Below are 20,980 nucleotides of genomic sequence, written 5' to 3'. Positions count from 1 at the left end.
GTTCCCACTTTGCAGATGTTCTTCTTCACTAAAGCATCTACATTGTAATATTTGATTTTAGATTTTATTTTTGTAACGTCACAATATTCAGGACTGTAAATTAACTGTAAGATACACTAACTGATGAATATGCGGTATCTGTGTGTATGTATGAGGCGCTACGACGTGGTAGGACTGAGACCTGTGGAGTGTTTTCCTTTTGTGGACAGACTGAGGGGAGTTGTATCGAACATTTACGATGCTTTTAATTTCTAATAAACTACAAATGAAGCAGTTTGGTGTTTAACTTCACCCGGAGCGCCACACAGTGAACACTGTTCACAGGCTGATTTTTGTTTTCATGCACTCAAAAATTCCTCAATTTATTTCTTTAGGTCTGCTAAACCTGTTACGTTTTCATTGCTTAAACTAGTATTAAAAGGTCAGTTCACTCAAAGCATTTTCTCTTACCTCTTGTGGCACCTAGCAATACAAACAGGTTTGGTTTTACTGCCCAATGCTGCTTAAAGAACAAAAATAAAATAAAACCATAGATAAAAACAGCATGACTGTAATATCTTAAGTTTTTATTCTGGATTTTAGTTTTACGTTACTTTTGTCCAGCTTTATTTTATGGTCGATGTTGAGCGACCAGCGCTGAGATATCTGCCTTCACCTCAACACAGCCGAGACTGGAGCTTCATCTGCGGCGCTAAATTTAACAATTACATTGAAAATAATCTGAAGTAGTTTTGTCCAGGTATCCACAGTAGCAGGGACGCTTGCCATTCACCTCCCGTTGTACAACCCTGCATGGCTAAATGGAGGACGAGTAAGAAAAGTTCTGCTAGTTTGGACAATCTGATTCTTCAAGTCTCTTTATTTTATCTTATTCTGTGTTTAGGTCCTGAGACAAAGTGCCCTAATGCCCTAAAGTTTGATGCAGTCACTCTCGATGCCACACGAGGAAGAAACTTCACCTTTTGAGTACAACAAGAGACAAACCACAGGAGCTGAATCCTGAACGACGAGGCCTCAGTTTCATGTGTTTGGGCCAAAAGGGACAGTTCTCAAAGCAAACTGTTTACATTCCACAAAAATGCTAAATAGATATCTTGAATTACTTCTGAACTGCTCGCAGTGTCCCTGAATACACTAAGCTAAATATGGTACATGCAGTTTTTAGATCAATCAACACGTCAGCTGACTTTTACTGAACATAAACAGAAGTGAAGTTAATGTTTCCGTCTCAGCAGCAGCTCAGATGTATGCCTTATTTTTTCCAAACAAACGCCTTAAGACACTTTGACAAGCAGATCGAGCCTGTGTGAAATCCATCCCGTAACCAGCTGATAACATAACACAGACAGCTTTTACATTCTTTATTATTAAAAGTCCTACCAACATAGTAAAATAAGTTATACATCTGGCCATCAAATTACACATTTGCTTTACAGTTGGATCTAAAGCAACAGCTTTGGGAAAATTATGGTATTCCTGAAATGCTAGACGCTAAACCTCCCTCTGTTTTATCTCTCTCTCTTTTTTTTAATAATTTCCACAGGAAACGACATTAAGAAATTTGCCCCTTAAAAATCATTGCTATATATTTTTTAAAAGATCAACAAAAAAGAAAATCCTCTGGCATATAATGAATAATTATTGCACAATAAGCTGTTTAGAAAAGTGGCAATCCTCTTAATTCATATTCATTCAGACACAATTACTGATGATGCTTTAAGGATGTTGTTTTGTTTTTTTAATAAACATTTTTGAAGTTTTTATTTTCTAACTGAAATCTGAAAAGATTCATGACCTTCGTTGGGGCTGGATCTGGGTTGATAATGTGATGGGTTTGGGGTAAGTTCAAGTCCTCCGCCGTAGCTGGTGGCGTTTTTAAGGCTTGACCATCGCTGGCCTCGCTGAGTCCTGAGGGGCCTCCTGTTTCATATGCAGGTCCTGTCGTGGGCCGGAGTGAGCTCCCGCTGAGTTCTGGAGGGCATCGGGTGGAGCCTGGCCATAAGCATCACCGTGTGCAGGATGGGGAGGGGCACCTGGAGGCAAATTCATTGGTGGGCTGGTGTGGTCACGCGGTCCTGGGAAGCGCATGTCAGGAGGGATGGGTGGACGTGGTCCCACAGGTCCACGGACGCCTAAACAGAGCAATCGTAAAGGGAAACGTTCATGATGCCATCGAGTCAAACGGGCTGGAAAACATCAGTGCCAGTGAAAGTGAAACTCACTCAAGGACAAAGTCCAGCTTTAATGCAAAATGTAACATTTAAACTTTTGAAAAATGAAAACTTGACTTGGTGAGCTATCAAACCAAACTCTGCTCAGTTTAACACACTCAGGTTTTGCTGCTGTAGCCTCACTTGGTCTGGTACGACTGCTAGCTGGTGGCTAAACTTTAGATAGATCTCTCTGTGTAGCTAACATTCTAAGCTAGCTAACTCCACCCTCTCTATGACTCCTCTCTAGTCATGCTAATGCTACTCTACATTAAAGCATTTACCATTATCTTGTGATTATTGCCACATGTGACATGTTTTACCAAAGCTGTTAATGCTCACTGCTGACATCGTTCAATACTACAAACCTGGACCCTCAATTTGACCTGCCTGGTGAACATACTGCTGTACAGACTCAGTGTATACCGAGCTTAACTCAAGCTTCCTCCCTCTGCTCAGCGACAGAGCAAACTGACCATGTGATGGGAATAAAACAAAGGGGGAACGCACCGTGCGGCGGAGGCATAGGTCCAAAGTGATGAGGTGGAGGGGGACGGAAGTGTGGCGGCGGTGGAGCTCGAGGATCAATGACATGTCCAGGGCCTTGTCTTGGGTGGAATGCATGTCCGTTGGTGGGTCGGGGTCCAAACTCTCCTCCCATTGGTCCAGGCAGGGGCATGCCTGGGTGTCCGTTGGCTGGTAGCGGAGGCCCATGAGGAGGAGGAGGCCCTGGTGGGAGGTGGTAGAGGCCGGGTCGTGGAGGTCTGTAAGGTCCAGGAGGTGGCAAACGGCTGTGGGGTCCAGGAGGGAGGATCTGGTCATGGGGTCCGGGGCCGGGTGGAGGTCCATGGACCATGGGGCCTGGAGAATCCCTGATCGGAGACGCTATGAAGGATCCAGGACCCTGACAAAGACATGTGAGGGCAGATAATGAGAGAGTCGGCCGGTGTGCTTTCAAATGCCATCACTAGAATTTCAGCCGGACCGGTGTGAGCGTGGATGGAGTAAAAGTGGAGTCATGCAGTGAAGACATCCACAAACCACACAGTTCACTCCCAACAAAAAGTGCATTTCGCCAGGTCTCAATCACATGACCAGTAACCACACACCATGATTATTTGGAGGGAAAACCAAACCACTTTCACACACACTCCACCTCTGACTCACACACTTAAAACTTCTACAGATCTCAACATTTCAGCTGAAGTTTAGACCTGAAGAAACAGAAACTCGTTCAGTGCTGTGAGAACAGGCGGAACTGCACACTCAGCCCAAAAAGTTTAGTCAGCCCCAGTGAAGCAAGATGCCTTGACTCTCCTCCCAAATCCAGCTCCAGCTCTAGGGAAGAGGTGGTGCTTGCACACACCTTCACACCTGGACCGGACAACCTCTATACTCACTGGCTCTGGACTGTCTGTGGAGGCCTCAGCCTCAGCCTCAGCCTCGGCTTTTATCTGTGGATCTACTGCTTGTGTCTGTTTCAGAGCAAGGACATACACAGCGGACATGTAGGTAGGAGCTCAAGTTCGTCGGATGGAAGGAGGAAGATTATCGTATAAAAGTCTGATCTGATTGGAGGAACACTTACAGATCCATCCATGTTGGCAGGCGAGGAGCTACGGGGGCCCATCATGTCTGAAAGAGGAGGAACAGCACAGTGTTGGAAGGAGGTTTAGAAGCAAAGGTGAACTCTGAAAAACAAGAGACTGCAGAAGACATACCCATCCCAGAGATATGTTTGTTGTCAGGGTAACGGCCATGGGGGTCTGATGGAGGTCGAGGACCTGAGGGGAGAAGAGAGGAAGACATGATGAAGAGTGAAATCTCTCAAAACTACAGCTCTTCTCCAGGGATGACACAGTTATAAGAAACAAATGAGGAAAGAAATGATAAGAAGGGAAAAGGCTGGTGGTCTCTTCTCGATGGGGATGATCCTCTGAGAGGAACGGAGGATTCTGGATGAATTTAAAGCCCCTGAAAACTTGACTTTCAAAATGTATTCTCTTTCATTCAGGACCACAGAGGCTCCGATCAAAGACAACATTTGGAAAAGAAATATCCAAACATGCTGTATTATTTATTAAGAGCACTTAAAAATTCAGCTAATCTGGTTCATCGGGTCCCCTCTTGCTTGTATGCAGAAGATGACTGAGAAAACATGTTTTTAGGGCCTTTAAAAAGCAAATTTCAACAGCAACACACACAAAAAAACATCCTCGGCGAAATAAAAACTTGAAATGATTCAAGTGAGGGAAACGAAACACAAGGAAGAAGTGAAGAAGGTGAAAGAGCTGAAAAGAACGAGGACGTCAGGTGAGCAAGAGGAGAAAGACTGAAGGACACAAGGCTGAAGCAGAGGGACGATGTCCAGGTGAAGGTGAAGTAATCCACTGGGACTCACCATACGGGTCGATTCTTCGCCCCACCGGGGCCGAAGGAGGGCGCCTGGGACCCTCTATCATTAGCGGAGGGGATGGTGCACCCCCACTCACAGGAGAGGGCCCGTATGAGTCACCTGTTATGATCAAACCACCCGTTTACAGAAGGAAGAGAAACAGCCGACAACCAAACACAAGACAAACGAGATGCAGGATCCTCTCGTCAAAGATGACAGCTGGCCCAGGGAGAGAGAACAGCAGGCAAGACGTGAGGCCTGCTTACCTTGGCGAGGGCCTGCAGGTTGTCCAGAGTTCGGCCTGAAGAGGGGGGCGCGGCGCTCATTCAGTTGGGAGGTCAGAACAGCCAGTCTGTTAGTGGGTAGAAATAAATGAAGTTTATCGGAAGCAAACTATTATTTGAGGCCAAGGTGACACCATGGGGTTGCTTCCTCTTGTCTGACCAACAGGCCAAAACCAAACACTGAATTACTACGATATTAAACTGAGAAACATAGTAAATCCTCACATCTGAGAATCTGGAAGAACATGTTTGTTATTTCTGTTCTAGCCACAGGAAATCCAAACACGACGCTTACTTTTCACGGAGCTTTGACGATTCAAGCTTCTCCTGATTCAGAGCTCGCTCTGCGTTACGAGCATTTACCTGGAGAGATGACGGAGGATTAGCACGCAACCTGACTCTTCAAGCTTAACATTAAACAGGCTTAAATGTTCATTTCTTTGTGAATAAACTGTGTGTAACATACCCAGTTTGAGTGAGTTTTGTTTTCCTGTTCTTTTATCTGAAAAAGAAAAAAAAAAACGATTTTAGGTTTCAGGAAGATTTTTTTCTCTACTTCATGTAAAAATGGATCAAGCTGAAGAGCTGACCTGCTCTTTATAGACTTCCTCGGTCTTCTTCATCTGCTCCTCCATTTCATTGATGCGTTGCCTTAAGACTTTAACCTGCTCCTCTGCCTCCACAGCCTTCCCTCCCACCTCAGACAGCATGCTCTCTTTGCTGCGTCGCTCCAGCTCTTCCTTGGTTAATCTCCTGTGAAGACGCGGGATTTTTATTCAGGAGACGTTTGACTGGATTATACTTATTCATATGAACGGTGATGAAACGACGGCAGATTTTCTTCAAAGTGCTAATAAAGAAGTGTTGACCGCCTGCTGTGGCTTCACTCACTGCTGCAGGGCGTTTTCCTTCTGCTGATACATTTCAACCATGATTTCATTTTTTTGCTGCAGGATCTTAAACTGGTTTTCAACATGGCTCTTGTCACTTTTTAGGGTTGCGATCGCGTGCTCCAGCTCCTGATGTTGTTCTGTTGGAAAATACAAAAGGCATGTAAAGAGGAGAGGCAGGAATAAAGTTATATTCAAATACAACGTTCATACGCAAACACATTTTTCATCGAGAGAAGCATGGCCAACATACCTTCCAGTGTTTTTCTAGTCTTTTCTTCGTTCAGCAGTTTGGTCATGAAGCGATCGCGCTCCTCTTCAACAACAGCGAGAGTCGTCTGAACCTGGAAACACATCATGCAAATTACTGTAGAAGCCTGTTAACACTTTGAAATATTAGTATTATCATGTGTCTTCCAGGTGTAACGACAGCGAGCTTTAACTGTTATCTTACCCGAGAAACATCCATCATCTGTTTGATCCGGTTCTTTATGACTGTCTTCTTGTCTGAAAAAGACATTGAAAGGCCATGAACGACTTCATTTACACTGCGACTGACAACAATAAGTGGTAGCATATTGTTCGTTTTACTAAATCAGTAGACAGAGTTGGACTGACCAGGTGCGACTTCTCCGTTCGCTAAAAGTTTGGCGTCGCCTTTTTGTGAATCACAAGCGTCGAGGTCTGCCAGAAGTTCAGAGAGCACCTGCCACGAGACATTTTTGTGTGGGTTAACACACCGATATAAACTCAGGGCTATTATGTACAGCTAATTACCAAGAGTCAGTTTAAGAGGAAATCATCCTGACCTCCACATTGTGGTCTTTGAGCACCACAGAGTCCTCCAGCTCTTTCTGGGACTTCTGATAGACTTTAATCTGCTCGTTCAGCTCTTTGTGTTTGTCCTCCCAGCTCTTAATAGCCGCCATAAGCTGTAAGAACGTGCACGGTCAGGAGAGCAAAACAATATGCATGTAAGTTATTATCTGATGGAAGGAAAATTTGACAAAAATCATCAAAACATCCGAGTCTAGCTGCTCTCTTACCGTTTTATTTTCTTCTTTTAGCGCCGCGTAATCTTTCTGAAAACTTTTGTGCTGAGCGTTTCGGGCGTCTTCTCGAATCTTGGCCTCGTCAAGGTGGACAGTGGTCTGTGGCAAATGCACGCAGGTGATAAGAGAAGCTGAAACCACAACCTCCACACAATCTTACAGCGTGCAGACGATTATGCAAGGACTCGTACCTTAGCCAGAGCTTCCTGAATCTTCTTCCTGCTGAGCTGTAGCTTCTCGTTTGACTTCTCCAATTTCTCAATCTGTTAAAGAAACCGTTAAGCATTACGAATATGAGACGACAGTTAAAGCCACGACAGAAGGAGAAAATATCAAAGAATTACCCTTGTTTCATTGAGCAGAGAGTTTGCCTTCTCTTCCTCGAGCAGTTTTGCATATTTGTCCTTTTCCTCTGCGATGTTAGCATTCAGTGTTTCTGCCTCCAAAACCTTATTCTGCAAAAAGATAATGAGGGAAACTCATAAACTGAGAAGCCTTTTCACTTGATGTGCAAACATCTGTGAGTCATTTACAGGTACAGTCAGTTCACTTCCCCAGTCTGAAAATCTCACTTCTGAATAAAACAAAGACACACAATGTGAGCAAATACACAAATACAGAGTCCTTTGTGCTTACCTCCAGGTCTTGCATCCTTTTCTTTGTACTGCTAACTGCTTCCTTCGACTGCTTTTGCCTTTCTTTCATTTGTTCAGTCTTAAAAAGAGAGAAGAGCGATTGAGAAAGTTCAAGAAATAAAAAAATTTCCTTTTACCAAAAGCAGCTTATAGATATTTGATCACATTGTATTTGTAGCTCACCTGTTTCTGGAGCTCAGACATTTTGGTGAGAGCATCACTCTTCTCTTTTTTGAGTGCCTGAATTTGCTCTGTCAGCCTTTTTTCATCCACTGTGCCACAGAGGTGCAACAGAAAGTACACAGTCAGATAGATGTCAGACTTACGTTACTGCATTTGGTAATGAAACACAACATGAGAAAACAAGCAAAGCCTTACCAAGATATTCTCTTTTCTTCACCTAAAAAGGGTTAGAAAAACATTGAATATATTAGTCCAGATCAGTCTGATGTCTGATCAACAATATCTGAAATAACTGTCATAGTATAGAAGTCATTCATGTAATAATGTGGCTTTATCGTTTATCAGAACACATCATTTGAGCAGAGCTGACAAAACTTACTGCCAACACGGTCCTCCAGAAGAAGAGGGTGAAGGTCACTACTCCAACCAAAGCAGTGATGACAACAGCTTGCCAGGGACAGCCAAGCAAGGTTTCCCCTGGCTTCCACTCCTCTGGCAGCAGTGAAATAATCTGACGGCACACAAACACAACATGGAGGAATAATTAGAGAAACAATCAGGAATAATGACATAAAGCTGAAAAAGCTGCTTAAACATAATTTGTGAAGATAGGAGCTCTGTGTCTCAAAGCGTGCAATAAACGAGGGGCGGAAATGCTTGTTATCATTCTCACTGTGATTTAAATGTGAACAACAGGACGAGTCTACAAATAGAGACAGAAGGCAAGTCAATATTTGTAAAAGCAGTGAGACACTCCAACAAGTCTACGGTAAGCTAAGCATCGAAGCAACTTATAATATTTCCACGCACCCCGAGACTGAGAAAATGCATGTTCATTAACCAAGACCTGGCAAACAAAAGAAATGAGTGATCCATTGTTTGATCTCTCCAAGAAGAAACCTCATCAAGATGTCAGAGCATTACCATACAATGACATTAAAAACCAAGCATTCTGCCAAGCAGGGTCCGCATTTTACCTATTACGTTATTCAAGGTATTACTGAGATTATCACTATGGGTGCTGTTACAGCGCATTAGGAGTGAGTCAGCTGAAACCAATTTCTGTATTCCTGCTACTCCCAAACTCGGACAGGGACCTTTTTTCCAACTACAGCTCAGGTGGGGTCTATTTTACAGTTAAATCAATAGTCACACAATGGTGGTTTGCCTCCAAAGGGATTAGGAGTTTAAGAATTGTATCAGCAGCCAAAATGGCCATAAGTTTATCACTTTAATTAATGTCCAGTCATACCAAGTATACTGCGCCAGCCAAAAGTAACCTTTGAACCGAGCATGAGGCAGTTCAGGCAGAAACAAACACACTCTGTGGCACTAATGACATGCAGGGATTACAAATAAACTAACACACCACACTGCACAGAGGGGTTAACATGCTCCATTCAAAAAGTCTACGTTATCCAATTTAGCAATGCACAATGGCAGAACTGAAAGCGTGTTGTGTTAAGGCATTCAAACTCTAATCTACACAGAAAACAGGATATGAAAGACCCATGTGGAAGTTAAAAATCTCCTGTCAACATCTAAGAGGCAAGATCAGCCGCATCAGGTAGTTTGGTGAGTATATTCAGGAGCACTTCACGTTTGAGTGAAGATGCATTAGCCATATGCTCGCTAACACGTCAGCAGGCCATAATACCGTCATAAATACTTGACAAGAAGTCAGACAGACTCCGTTTTTCACTTACATGTTGCAGCTGCTTTAGAAAAAACACGTAAACATTATCCGGTTCCATTACAGGTCGGGGTATTGTTTCACTCTCCATGCCAGCCTTTGAAACAAGACCGGAACTAGCCCAAATATGCTACTTTGACAGATATTAGCTTGCTAGCACGTTCACCTTAGCTATCCCCTAAGAAAACTGTACGGTTAAACAAACGTTAGCCGTTAGCGTTAAAGCCTACGGTCCAGGGAAAATTAAACAATATGTCGTTACAACACCGACAATATTAGATAATCCAGACAGGTACTAAAGCAGGATTTGGCACCAACAGTTGGCTAGCGGAAATTACAGATGAGTCGTCGTATCCCATTTACTGCCAGCTGGAGACGTTAGCTGAGCTGCAGATTTAAACATGGATAACAATCTTAGTACAAAAAGCCATTAAGAATTTAAATTAACTTGACTACACAGAGCTCGTCTTACGACTGTGTCTTATGAGAATTATCGGGTTTTCCATGGCAAAGTAAGGCCCGTCGGTCCTGCTAATAGCCAGCTCAGCACCGGCTGTGTTGAACTTCAGCCTACACCGCGACAGTCAACAAGACAGGGGGAGGGCCGTGGGACGTTCATGAAAAATCGGAAATTTGACGTTTCCCTGATACAGAGGTCCAAGTATCCACTCTATAAGCACTGACATCAAATACTTGAATCGATCTGTGTGCTGTCAATTATTGGCATTACTGATTTCATGGATTTAAATGTCATTTGTTGCTTTGTGCATTTAAATGTGAAACCTTTACACAGGTAACAGAAAAAGCAATTAAGCTGACCATGGTAGTGAACACAGTAGTTTACAATTAGACTTACCACAACGGTCCACTCCTCAATTTTACTCTTGATCATCGAAAGGATGCAGCCCGCGTAAACCATTCCAGTTGAGAATAATCCCACTTCTTCTTCGTGAATATCAGTCACTGGTTCCATGGACTCCAAAGAGCCTAGCATAACAAAATTTACCTGTTAGTCATGTTTACGTGTGCTATGGACAAAGTGAAAAATCTGCCATTACAGTTTATTGTCTCACACATTAGAAGAAGTTGAACTATAATGTGATTATTGAACAGTTCTCCCAAAACTAGAGCTAAAGCGTTCAAAACAGGCCACAGAAAGCTGAATTGATCATGTTGTTTAGATGACCAACCTGAGGGCGAGTGCTTGAACTCAACACCAAGGCCCATGTCTAAGGGATTTTCCAGGGTGGCTTGAGGTATTTTCTGCATCTCCTCTGAGGCGCTGAAGCTCGGCTGATTGTCTTTGTTCTTATTAAAGTGTCCGCCGCCGTCCTCCTCCACACTGACGTCCGGCCCACCGTGCACCTCATCCAGAACTATCCGCTCTTCTTTAGTCTCTGCTGGCCTTTCGTCATGATCTGTTACTGTGAGGTTGTCCTCGCTCTTGGCCTCAGGGACGCTGTCGAACTTGTCTTCTTCAACAGCGCGGGGCGTTTCATCTTTTACTTTTAATTCATGTTCATCTACAGCGAAAACAGTGAAAAAACAAATTGATCTGTGCAACAAGTTCTGAGTCATGTACTTTTTTGCAAACTAATTTAAATCTGTATTTGGCCTGTGCACTGCATGAAATCAAATTTTTTACAAATTACAGACAAAGGACAAAACCGGTTGTTCAAGGCTGAAATTAAGCCGTGTTCACACTTTGTCCTAAAATGCATCTTGGATAGTGCAGGTGAAAGGTCAGCCAAAGCACACAGAGGATACAGCTGGATCAAATAGCTCGAGCTACATACTAGCTCGCAGACGGAGAGTCCACTTATTCATGTTGCAGGACGCAGAGTCTGAAAAAACAACAGCTGAGTGCACCTGACAACGTAACTAGGACGAGATTTCCATCTTCTCTAGCCGTGAGACCAAGCATAAATGTGTCCCCTTAGCAATTCCTTTTAACAATAACCTGGATATACTGGAAACAAGATACTTGTCTGAAAGGACACTTCAGGGCTGCAGAGATCTGCTGTGCCACAGTATCAAATTCCGCATTCACTTTATCTCCAGATCACAGGCTGATGCAATATACTGAGTCTGTGAAAGGCTCAAGTCAATGGTTAGGTCCTGACTCTACCACAGAGAGTCGATCCCACAACAGTTATGGAGACCAGATACTCACATTAAAATAAAAAACAAACCTACCTTGGTCAACATCTGACTCCTTTTCTCTTGCCAAAGGCGTACTGTCACTGGCTGTTGAATATTTCTGTCGTAGGCTGAATGCAAGCTCCTGGAATTCATCTAGTATTTCAGTCTCTTCATCCATAGTGCTTGTGTCCATATGTTTGTCATAGTTGTGCTTTGTGCCCTGGCTGTCCAGCATCTTCTCGATCTCGTCCAGGATAGTGGTCTCAGACGCTTCCAGGATGCCCTCCAGGGCATTTTCAATGTCTTGCGTCGTACCGGTGTGTGACAGACGGGTAGCCTGCAATTCTGTGTCCAAGTCAGAGAACATGGCCTCCACTTTGAAGAGATTATTGAGCCCCAGAAGCTTCTGGACCCGCTCCATGTTCTCCTCTGTGAAGTGGTCTCGCAGCAGAGTCAGTCTCAGCACGCTGTCGCTGTACTCCGTGTACACCGTGGGCAGGGTTGTTTCAGGTGAGGGTTCGTCGGAGTCTGTGTCGTTCCACTGCGACGAAGAAAGTGCATTTTCATCTTCAAGCAACTCTTCCCTCTCCTCCTCCTCCTTTTTCTCTGCATCCATCTCATTTTCCAGCTGCTCTGTAAGGAGCTCCTTGTGAATCTCTGGTTCCTCCACAGATAACTCTGGTCGACTGTTCTGACTCTTTAAATCTCGTATTAAACGGTCATGTACCTGTTTGGGTAGGCTGGCATCTACTGGCTTCTCATCGTGTTTGACATGTGGATTCTCTGACTGCATCTCCTCAGTGGACGGGCTCTGTAGTGTTTCTGTTTCAGTACTGTCTAACTCTTGACTGGTCACTGATTTATTTTCTGCTAATTTGTCATCAAGACTCTCTTTGTGCTCCAATGCAAAGCTGCCGTCACGCACGCCTGCATAATCATCATCAACCTCTGGATCTTTGGACACTTCCTCCTCTTCCTCTTTGTGCTCAATGGGTTCATCTGCTGTTTTAACATCTGATTTTTGAGCCTCAGGAACGATAGAAGCATCATCTTGTACTACTGGATCCACTGGTTTTGTACTTGTTTGTGTTGGTTTTAATGTTTCCTCCCGGACCTCCTCAGGTCCGACCACATCGCCATCACTGTCATCATCAAGATCAACCGAGAGTTTCTCAGAGTCACTGTTCGTTTCTTTGTTTTCTGTTTGTACGGTGCCGGAAGGAGGATCTTGAAGAACTGGCTCTACGTTCTCTGGCCATTTGGGTAATTCTACTGATTTCTTTGCTTCCTCAAAACTCTTTGAAGCAGCTTCTTCTTCCTGATCCTCGTCATCTTCGTCTTCCTCCGAACTCAAATTGTGTGCCTTCGTTTCTCCCCCAGTGACAACTGAAAAAACTGCATCTCCAATTGATGTCCACATGTTCTTCCCCTCTGCAGTCTCTGGTGTATCTTGATGTGGTGTTGGAGGACTTTCGTGCTTTTTGAGGGAATCGGATGCTGGAGTCACTGTCTCTTCAGAGAATGACAGCAATGGAGTTTCTACTTTAACATCAGTGTCCTCTTCAGGATTCTCCTCGTGCTCGTTCTCCTCCTCTTCATACGGAGTAACATTCTTGGTGATTTCTTCATCGCTGGTGACAGCATCGTAAGTCGTTCCAAGGTTAGTTTTTAGCCGCGGGATTTGCGCTCTTTCAGAAATCGAGACTCGCTCGTTTTCTGAGACAGCATCAACTTTGGCCACAGATTCCGCTTCAGGTTTTGTATCTTTGGTTTCATTCCCTTCTGACACACTTTCAAGAACAGACTCTACAAGTTCTGTGTCTTCTGCAGCTCTGTCATTCGCATCAAGCATTGCAGAAGGTGATTCAGGTTCCCCATCAAGTTCAAGTTCTGGTAAAGAGGCACTTCGATCATACGGGACTTCATCAAAATCCTCAGAGTTATCGTGATGCTCTGTTTGCTTTTCGCCGTCAGCCGCCTCGTCTGCTGATGGCCGTGTTTCTTCCGGTGCACCCTCAGCAGCTTGGATCTGTTCAGGTGCGTCCTTACTTTCACTCTCCTCCGGTGAAGAGCCTAACAGTAAATCTAGGTCGTAACTGTCAAACTTATCATATCCAGTGTCAAAACAGACAAAATCTGTTTCCTGAAAAGAAGACAAAAAAATTCAATTGCATAAAATATACACAGTAATTTCAAGGGAAGTGCTATTTTTGTTTCAGTCAGCGACATGTTTTCGTACCTCTGCTGGGATTTCAAATTCTTTGTCAGTATAAATGTGGTTAATTGCAAGAAGGTCCTTTGGGAAATATCCAAAGACACTTCCAACCTATTGAGAAACACAAGAAGAAAACATGCTGAGGATTAACTTCACAGCCAAACCAGATGTTTCCACCGCTGATTAAATATTAACCAGAGTATACTCACGCTTCCGGCCCACATGTCGGCCCTTCTGCCCGACAGTTTGTAGTATACATAGATAGTTTCTGATTTCTTGAAAGACAGGAAGCGACAGTCTGGTCCTGAGAAATCTTCCAGAGCTTTCCCCCGACACAGAAGCACTGTGAAAACATGACATGAGGCATTAAACTTGTTTCAAACAGGTAAGCTTTATTAAAATGTTGTTTCTGACACAGTGCTCATTTCAGTAATGCAAAAAGCCAAACGGGCTTTTCACCTCTGCAATACTGACCTTTTCACAAAACATGCCACATAAAATGAGGCTGAAAGTGATGTAAGTATAAGAAGATGGCAAACAAATTAAGAGTTAAAGCCCAAATCTCCAGCTTTTAATCTCAGATGTTGGTTAAAAACATCTCATAAAATAGAAAATGAGCAACAAAGTAACGGATCTCGTTGCGCCTCTCATAATAATCTTTATTACTTTATGACTCAAGGCTCGCTTTCCTTGACATGTCGGCAGCAGTCTTATCTCCTGCGTTACCCTTTTGTTTTGTGGTTAACACTGTTGGTATTTTCAGGTAAACAGTATAACAGCAGCTCTAACAGTCCCTCCATGCTTGACCTGTGTCGGTTTAAAATCTAGCAATGCAAACTGAAACCTGGGTAAACAGCTCGTTCATTTGAATCCTCCATCAAATCGTCACCTGAAGCTAAATTTGAGGAGTTTAAGTAACGTGTTCACGGGGCATTAGCACAAGGTGAGCGGTAACGTCCGAAGCTAATGTTACTTAACAAAGGGGCTAGCTAGGCTTGTACTTTGTTAGCTATTGTTAACTGTTGTTTATTCAGGTGCTAGCGGGGCTTTCGTGCCGGCCGGTGGCTAATTAGCTGCTAGCATTAGCTTCCACCATCCACCCAGGCCGAAGCTGCCTGGCAACCGGCCAACACGGGCTGCGTCTACACGAATATCCGTCCCAGAATAATGTTTATGCTCGCTGCCCCTGTTTTTAATGGGCGGCACACGGCTAAACAGCATCAGAACAACTGCAGCAGGCTATCAAGGTCGCAAATATCGACTGGCAACAGGTCCGGAGATAAGACGCAGTTTATGGCTAGCTAGTATCGGGATGAGGGAAAGATGCATCCTTGAAGTAGTGATGAGCTCGTAGATCCAACAAGCCTGCGAACTTACTGCTGCACTCCTCATCGGCGCATCTTTTAAAGTCGGAGAACCGCTTTTCCAAGGCCGCGGTTGAAATGAAGTTAAATAAAAGTAATAAAAAGCCTTGTCGGTAGAAGTGTTTTGCTGCCATGCTGGCAGTTTTGTTGACTGGCTTGGTTCTGCTGCTGGAGCATGAGCACTGGCCAGAAGGAGCCGACACGTCAGCAGATCAGATCCGGGAGGGTGTAGGCACGGAGAGGTTTTCACAGGATACGAGGGCGAGATCAGGCTGCTTCATGTGACTGTGGGAAACCATGTCAGAGATGCAGGGAAAGAAGAAACTGCACAGGCAGCCTCAGCCTTTACTGTGTACAGCTTCTTCTGGAATAGTCCATCACGCATCCGAGGAAGGACCACATTAAGGATTTAAGAGATTGAGAAACAGGTCTTCTTGATACACTTAGGTTTAGCAGATTTAAACTGGTGGATTGCCATGTCATTAAATCCTCCCCAGACGCCTGTTTAAACATTTAGTTTAGCCCCATACCCAGGAATTAGAATAAAGGAGTGGGAAAACCAGTTTAAAACAGACCTGATCTACTCAATAAGAAATCCAGTTTGCACACACCATTTAAATACAGTAGAGATAGACAAACAGGACACTCAGAGAGGAAGATGGGATATAAATCATCAAAAGCACAATTAAATAAACTCTTAACTAAATATTAGCAACTATAAATATCAATATGATGTCTACATTGCACTGGTTAACTGGAGAACGAGTACGCAACCACACACGTAAGCAACTATACATTGATTAATTTTATTATTATTCTATTCTCATTTAAAGATTTGGATGTGTACTATGTGTGTGTGTCGCATGAAAACTGTACAAACTTGACAGCTTGATACCTAAATACACTGAATAATATCTGTCTATTCAAACAGCCTTTGGTTTCTCATTATCAGTAATTGGCAGAAGAAGAAGAAGAAGAAGAAGAAGAAGAAGAAGAAGAAGAAGAAGAAGAAGAAGAAGAAGAAGAAGAAGAAACAAGCGTCGAAGAAAGTCTTTGCCCCGCCTTTTCCGACCACAGCAACCAATAGCCTTGTAGCTTTTCTCTCCACTTCCTCAGATGCTGCGGAAAATAGTTAACATGTGGAAATGTAGCGAAAATACCTGACACCGGATATTACTTTTTCAAAAATAACAAGGATTTAAAGTCTTCAGAGGTGCTGTACGTTGGACGTGACCATTAGCTCCCTGGTACCGGTTAGCTTAGCTTTTAATTTAGCATCGGCACGTTGTTTACCTTTAGAAACGTCCGAGCACCGTTACTGACTGCAGGTGGGAACTGAGCTTCATTTGCTTTACAAGAGTTTACGTTTGAGAGAGAAAGAAGATCACACTGTGTTAATGTAACGGGGATAGTCTGTCGGTGGTGACATATATTCAAAAACATGCCGAGAAAGTTAACTAGCCAGTGACGCTTCCAGATAAAACGATTAAACAATTGTTCGAGGCAACAGTCAGCAAATTAGTCGATAGATTAATCGTTCAGGGATGATTTTTGACATTTGGAGCTTGGCAATTTTAGTGTATTGCAAGTAAACTGCCCGCTGACAGCAGTATTTTTCTTCCTACAGGTGGAAGTCTGAGCATCAGAGAAGAGATCAGAGTCTCACTGTTGTTCTGATTATGGATGACTTGGAAAGAGAGCTGGGACCTCCTGCAGACCCGGGGGAGGACAGGGTTTCCTCAGACAGTATGAAGGGAAGGAAAAAAGCTAAACTCCCTGTGGCTAATCCCATGCATGCAGGTGAGGTGTACAGTACTTACATGCAATACTGATTTGAAAAAAGTCTGGATGCTTTCTAAAACATGAATAAAATCAAAATTCAAGCAAATGAAATAATAATTTAGTTTTTGATCTTAAGCGACACCCAAGGAAACCGGGTTTCACCAGAGTACGAGAGTCTGTCTGGAGCACATCCGAGAAGCCCTGCTGCATCATCGATGGCAAGAGGCGGCAGAATATATGGCGTGTTACCCTCAAATGTTAGAAGACTCCATCAGTGGCACAGCTCAGCAGCATAAGGAGGTACGTTTGATGATGTTTGTGTCAGTGTGTTTAATTCCACAGTTCACGCAATACTTTGACTCCTCCCAAGCTGTGTAAAATAAGTTGCCACAAAAACACTGTTTCTGAAATTTTTTAGCTGCCCAGGCAACATAAATGTGCAGAGATTGCAAACATTTTAATTGAGTCTATTCATTAATAAACGAACAATTTGACAAATCACTGTATGCACGTTTTCACATTCTTGATATTTACTCTTAGCGATTTCCTCCCCAGCTTATTTGGAAAATCAGCACTGAGATCCTTCACCATCATCCCAACTCAAAGCTGGAAGACTACAACAACATCTATGAACGACTGAAGCACTCAGGAGTCAGACATTACCTGATGGTACGTTAGCTGGTACGTAGACCTGACGCACGGTGCACTGCGGTCATGCTGATTCACTTGTTTACGCTGCTGAAACACTTTGTCCCTTTGCGTTTCTAGATCTGTCTGGAACATTCGTTCCACCTGCTCCTTCATGGTCACATTGAGGATGCAAAGCGTCAGCTGTCTGTAGCTGAAAGTTGGAGGTACGGGAAAGAGTCAGCAGCCCAGCTTCAGAGGGCTAAACTGATCCAGGCCTACAGGAGTTTACTGGATTATATCCTGTGGTCTGACAAAAAGTTTGCCCACTGCGGAACTGGTGAGGTGACACACACACCTTCACAACCAAAGCATCTATTATTCACTTGTATCTGTTACGCAGACACACTGCAAGCTCTTGTATGATGTCACACTGCCACCTACAGGTCAGACCTAGTAACTACTCAGGTAAAAAAAGGAGCTAAATAGGTGGTTAAGTTGGAGGAAATCTATTCGTGTGTACAGTCTTTCCATCAATTCAATCACCATTTGTTTCAAATTAGATCTAAACTAATCCTACTGTTTCAGATGACCCTGACTCTGGTGACAACCAAGACATGCACAACTACTTCAGACAGGCCTCTGTCAATCTAAAGGGGGTTTTGAAAAATCCTGGTGTCTGGGATCCCTTCATCCTGAGTTATGTTGAGGTGAGCACTCAATCCCACCTGTCATGGTTTAATTAAAGAAAATATGAATTTTTACTGTCACAAGATGAAACAGAATAGACTAGAGCAACACTTTTTGTAATCCATAACTAATTTTAAGCAAAAATGTCAGAAATTAACTTCTTCCAGCTCTCAAATGTGATATATTTTGGTGTTCCTCCACAGTGCAGCTGAATTGTATACTATCAAAGAGCAGCTAGTAATCGGTAGATTGATATCATCAGTCTGTTTCACGCTCTTGATTTCAGAACTAAACTTTCAGTCTTTCATGTCTTGTTCTTGACAGGCTTGCTCTTAATTTAATTTCAGGCCCAAATCAAGTGGAACGTCCCTGCTGTACTTTAATGTACAACCACTGCTTTATATTAACAGATGCTGGAGTTCTATGAGGGTCATGAGGAGGCTTTAAAAGTCCTGAATGACTACGCTTATGACAGCTCTTTTCCACCCAATCCCAACGCGCATGTCTATCTGTTCCACTACTTAAAGCAGCACGATGCTTCTGAGAAGAAGCTGATGAAAGTGTTGAAGGTATAACTGTAAATTCACAGCACTGGAACTAAAATGGGACAGCAGTGTATCAGTTATTGTTAGTATATGTATATTTGTTAACTAGAACTTGTGTCACCTTGTTACGCCGCAGGTCCTCCATGTTTTAGTCCCAAGCCATGAGTTGATGTTGGAGTACAGCTCTCTGCTGCTTCAGTCAGGTAAAAACACATCTGATATAAATTAAATATCGACCATTCTGCAAAATAAATTCAGTCTTACCAGAAAATTTATGCACAAATTCAAATTCTTGTGAAAAGATGTGATATGTGATAACTAGCTGGAAACATCAAGAGGCTTTTTGTTTTGAATTTTCAGTATTTTTACAGAATTTTGGAAAAGATTCATTTGAATGTTTTATAGCCGTGTCTCCTGATAACACTTTCTGTGCTTCATTATATTTGTTATTGATGTGTTTTGTTTTATTTCGTTTTGTGCTTTCCAGAGAAAAAAAGTGACATCCAGAAAGCTTTAGGAGTCGTTCTGGAGATGCTGGACTTCGCCTGCTGGAGGAGCAGCCTGGACGTGTGGAAGCGTTTGAAGGCCATTATTCACAAATTACAATTACAGTACGTTTAAATGTTTGGAGAAATTTCAGCTTTTTTTTGTATGCGATGAACTGTCATGGAAGCCTGCTGTTGTGTGCATTTGTGTATTCACAGAGACGACTATAAGGATGTTGTTCTTGGAAAAATGGCGACGAGAAAGGACTGGTGGCCTGCGCTGCACTTCACAAGGTTCCATGCCAGCAAAGACTCTCAGGAGAACCCGGAGCTCATGGAAGTGAAGGCGTCACTGACAAAAATCCTTTGCCCCGGTGAGTAGATGCACAGTATCTCCAGAAGTGCGTAAAATCACATCTGGAGGCATTTTTTTTTTTAACATTTGTTTCCTCTTGTCTGTGGAGCTGTTTATCCATTATCCAAGAAATACTTTTTTTATACTGTTATTGAAGCAAATGCACATCAAAAGTTTGTATTTTGAGATTGAAGTTTTAAACACTTTAAAACCGTGTTTGTCATGCACTCTGGAAACAATTTTAATTAGATTTCTTTGCAAATACTTAATGATAACAGAACTATTGCTTCCCTTTGACAGAAAACAATAATGTGCTTTGTGAAAACATTGAAACTGTAAACGTGTGCATCTACTGTACATCTTTATGTGATGTTGTTTTACAGTGAATGTCTTTCTTCTTACAGACCTGATGCTTAAATATGGACAAGTAACCAGCGCAGTGCAGACTTGAGAGAAGAACTCAACAGAGAGACTGTCAGGAAGCGACTGACCACGGCAAAGGAGTCTCGATGAAGAGCAAGAGGCTTCATAAGTGAACTTTTTCCATGAAGTTTACTTGTTAAAAGTCGACGTTCACTGACACACAGACGTGTTCCCAAGGTCAACACTGAACATCTGTGTTGCTTCTCTTTGCTCCTTCATGTGTGGTAAATCGGCTCGATTGTCCACTATGTGGAGCTGTTGCTCTGTCGTTCCTTCAGTGAGTTTCTGGAGGGTATGACCACCTCATTTTGACAGAAACTGAGTGTAGCCCTGAACACGCGTGTTCGTGCTGGTTTCATGCTCTCTGTAAACATTTAAATGGAAGCAGAGTCTCATTGTGCCCTCAGCTGATCTTTGACCGCTGCAGGGAGGAGATTTAAGGTCACCACACACAGCTGACGGCTTTTCTGTCAGATCTACTGTCATGTGAGAATGAAGGGAGAATAATAGGTGCTATTAGCTTTGAAATATTTGAATGTTTTCTCTAGTATTAGTGCTTTCCCCCCTGAATGTGAGCGGTGCCTTCAGTTTTGTGGTCACTTTTTATAGGCGCTCATATTTTGCACATGTCTGATAGCCATCACTGTCAGGCTCGAGTTTCACAGAGATCTGCCATTTATTTTCTGTCAAAAAGAGAAAAAGAAGAGAGATTTTTGTCTTGAAAACGTTTCAGGGTCCTGGCCTTCAAGCGCTGCCTCCAGACTGAACCATGAAATAAAGTCTTACATTCAGCCGTTTGCCAATTTAATAAGTGAAAGTGTTTGTAATGATTCTGTTTCGGCTTGCCACAATGTTGGCCATGCAGCAACTCAGTCAGCCGTACTCTGTGTGTGTGTGTGTGTGTGTGTGTGCGTGTGTGCGTGTGTGCGTGTGTGTTGTTTTGCAGTCATTACATAAACCAAAGCCCCGAGCACTTGCCCGACCACAGGAGCAGCTGCAGAAGGGATCTG

General features: G+C 43.2%; 2 protein-coding genes across 3 annotated transcripts; one reads left to right on the top strand and one right to left on the bottom strand.

The window, feature by feature from the left end:
- Nucleotides 1–546: 546 nt before the first annotated feature.
- Nucleotides 547–15,283, bottom strand: mia3 (MIA SH3 domain ER export factor 3). Of its 2 annotated transcripts, XM_070986968.1 has the most exons (28): nucleotides 15,077–15,283; nucleotides 13,909–14,042; nucleotides 13,724–13,810; nucleotides 11,539–13,627; nucleotides 10,533–10,865; nucleotides 10,199–10,329; nucleotides 8,029–8,160; nucleotides 7,845–7,866; nucleotides 7,650–7,738; nucleotides 7,468–7,545; nucleotides 7,176–7,286; nucleotides 7,023–7,094; nucleotides 6,826–6,930; nucleotides 6,589–6,711; nucleotides 6,398–6,485; nucleotides 6,234–6,286; nucleotides 6,033–6,123; nucleotides 5,781–5,919; nucleotides 5,480–5,642; nucleotides 5,356–5,391; nucleotides 5,185–5,252; nucleotides 4,872–4,957; nucleotides 4,612–4,725; nucleotides 3,932–3,994; nucleotides 3,799–3,845; nucleotides 3,611–3,685; nucleotides 2,721–3,114; nucleotides 1,347–2,132 (listed from the first exon to the last, which is right to left on the bottom strand). In XM_070986968.1, the coding sequence occupies exons 1-28, from the start codon at nucleotides 15,195–15,197 to the stop codon at nucleotides 1,876–1,878; spliced, it is 5,301 nt and encodes a 1,766-aa protein (XP_070843069.1). In that variant the 5' UTR covers nucleotides 15,198–15,283; the 3' UTR covers nucleotides 1,347–1,875. The 2 variants fall into 2 exon arrangements, with proteins under 2 accessions (XP_070843070.1, XP_070843069.1); XM_070986969.1 differs by lacking the exon at nucleotides 3,611–3,685 and having other exon boundaries at nucleotides 547–2,132.
- Nucleotides 15,284–16,154: 871 nt separating this feature from the next.
- taf1a (TATA box binding protein (TBP)-associated factor, RNA polymerase I, A) lies at nucleotides 16,155–20,777 on the top strand. The gene is made up of 11 exons (XM_070986967.1): nucleotides 16,155–16,391; nucleotides 16,691–16,863; nucleotides 16,982–17,145; nucleotides 17,401–17,514; nucleotides 17,614–17,812; nucleotides 18,061–18,182; nucleotides 18,573–18,731; nucleotides 18,844–18,910; nucleotides 19,195–19,318; nucleotides 19,412–19,566; nucleotides 19,952–20,777. The coding sequence occupies exons 2-11, from the start codon at nucleotides 16,743–16,745 to the stop codon at nucleotides 19,996–19,998; spliced, it is 1,272 nt and encodes a 423-aa protein (XP_070843068.1). The 5' UTR covers nucleotides 16,155–16,391; nucleotides 16,691–16,742; the 3' UTR covers nucleotides 19,999–20,777.
- Nucleotides 20,778–20,980: the final 203 nt, after the last annotated feature.

This window comes from Chaetodon trifascialis, chromosome 19 (genome assembly GCF_039877785.1).
Source record: "Chaetodon trifascialis isolate fChaTrf1 chromosome 19, fChaTrf1.hap1, whole genome shotgun sequence".
NCBI classification, from domain to species: Eukaryota; Metazoa; Chordata; class Actinopteri; order Chaetodontiformes; family Chaetodontidae; genus Chaetodon; species Chaetodon trifascialis.
This window is presented reverse-complemented; position numbering and strand designations above follow the sequence as displayed.

Excerpts from the sequence above, each read along its gene's own strand:
- mia3 (XM_070986968.1), bottom strand. The coding sequence starts at position 15,197 with ATGGCAGCAAAACACTTCTACCGACAAGGCTTTTTATTACTTTTATTT. Across the intron at positions 6,931-7,022 it reads TTCAGGAAGCTCTGGCTAAG|ACCACTGTCCACCTTGACGA; the intron begins GTACGAGTCCTT and ends CATTTGCCACAG. Across the intron at positions 3,846-3,931 it reads CAAACATATCTCTGGGATGG|ACATGATGGGCCCCCGTAGC; the intron begins GTATGTCTTCTG and ends CTCCTCTTTCAG.
- taf1a (XM_070986967.1), top strand. The coding sequence starts at position 16,743 with ATGGATGACTTGGAAAGAGAGCTGGGACCTCCTGCAGACCCGGGGGAG. Across the intron at positions 18,911-19,194 it reads CTCTCTGCTGCTTCAGTCAG|AGAAAAAAAGTGACATCCAG; the intron begins GTAAAAACACAT and ends TGTGCTTTCCAG. Across the intron at positions 19,319-19,411 it reads ATTCACAAATTACAATTACA|AGACGACTATAAGGATGTTG; the intron begins GTACGTTTAAAT and ends GTGTATTCACAG.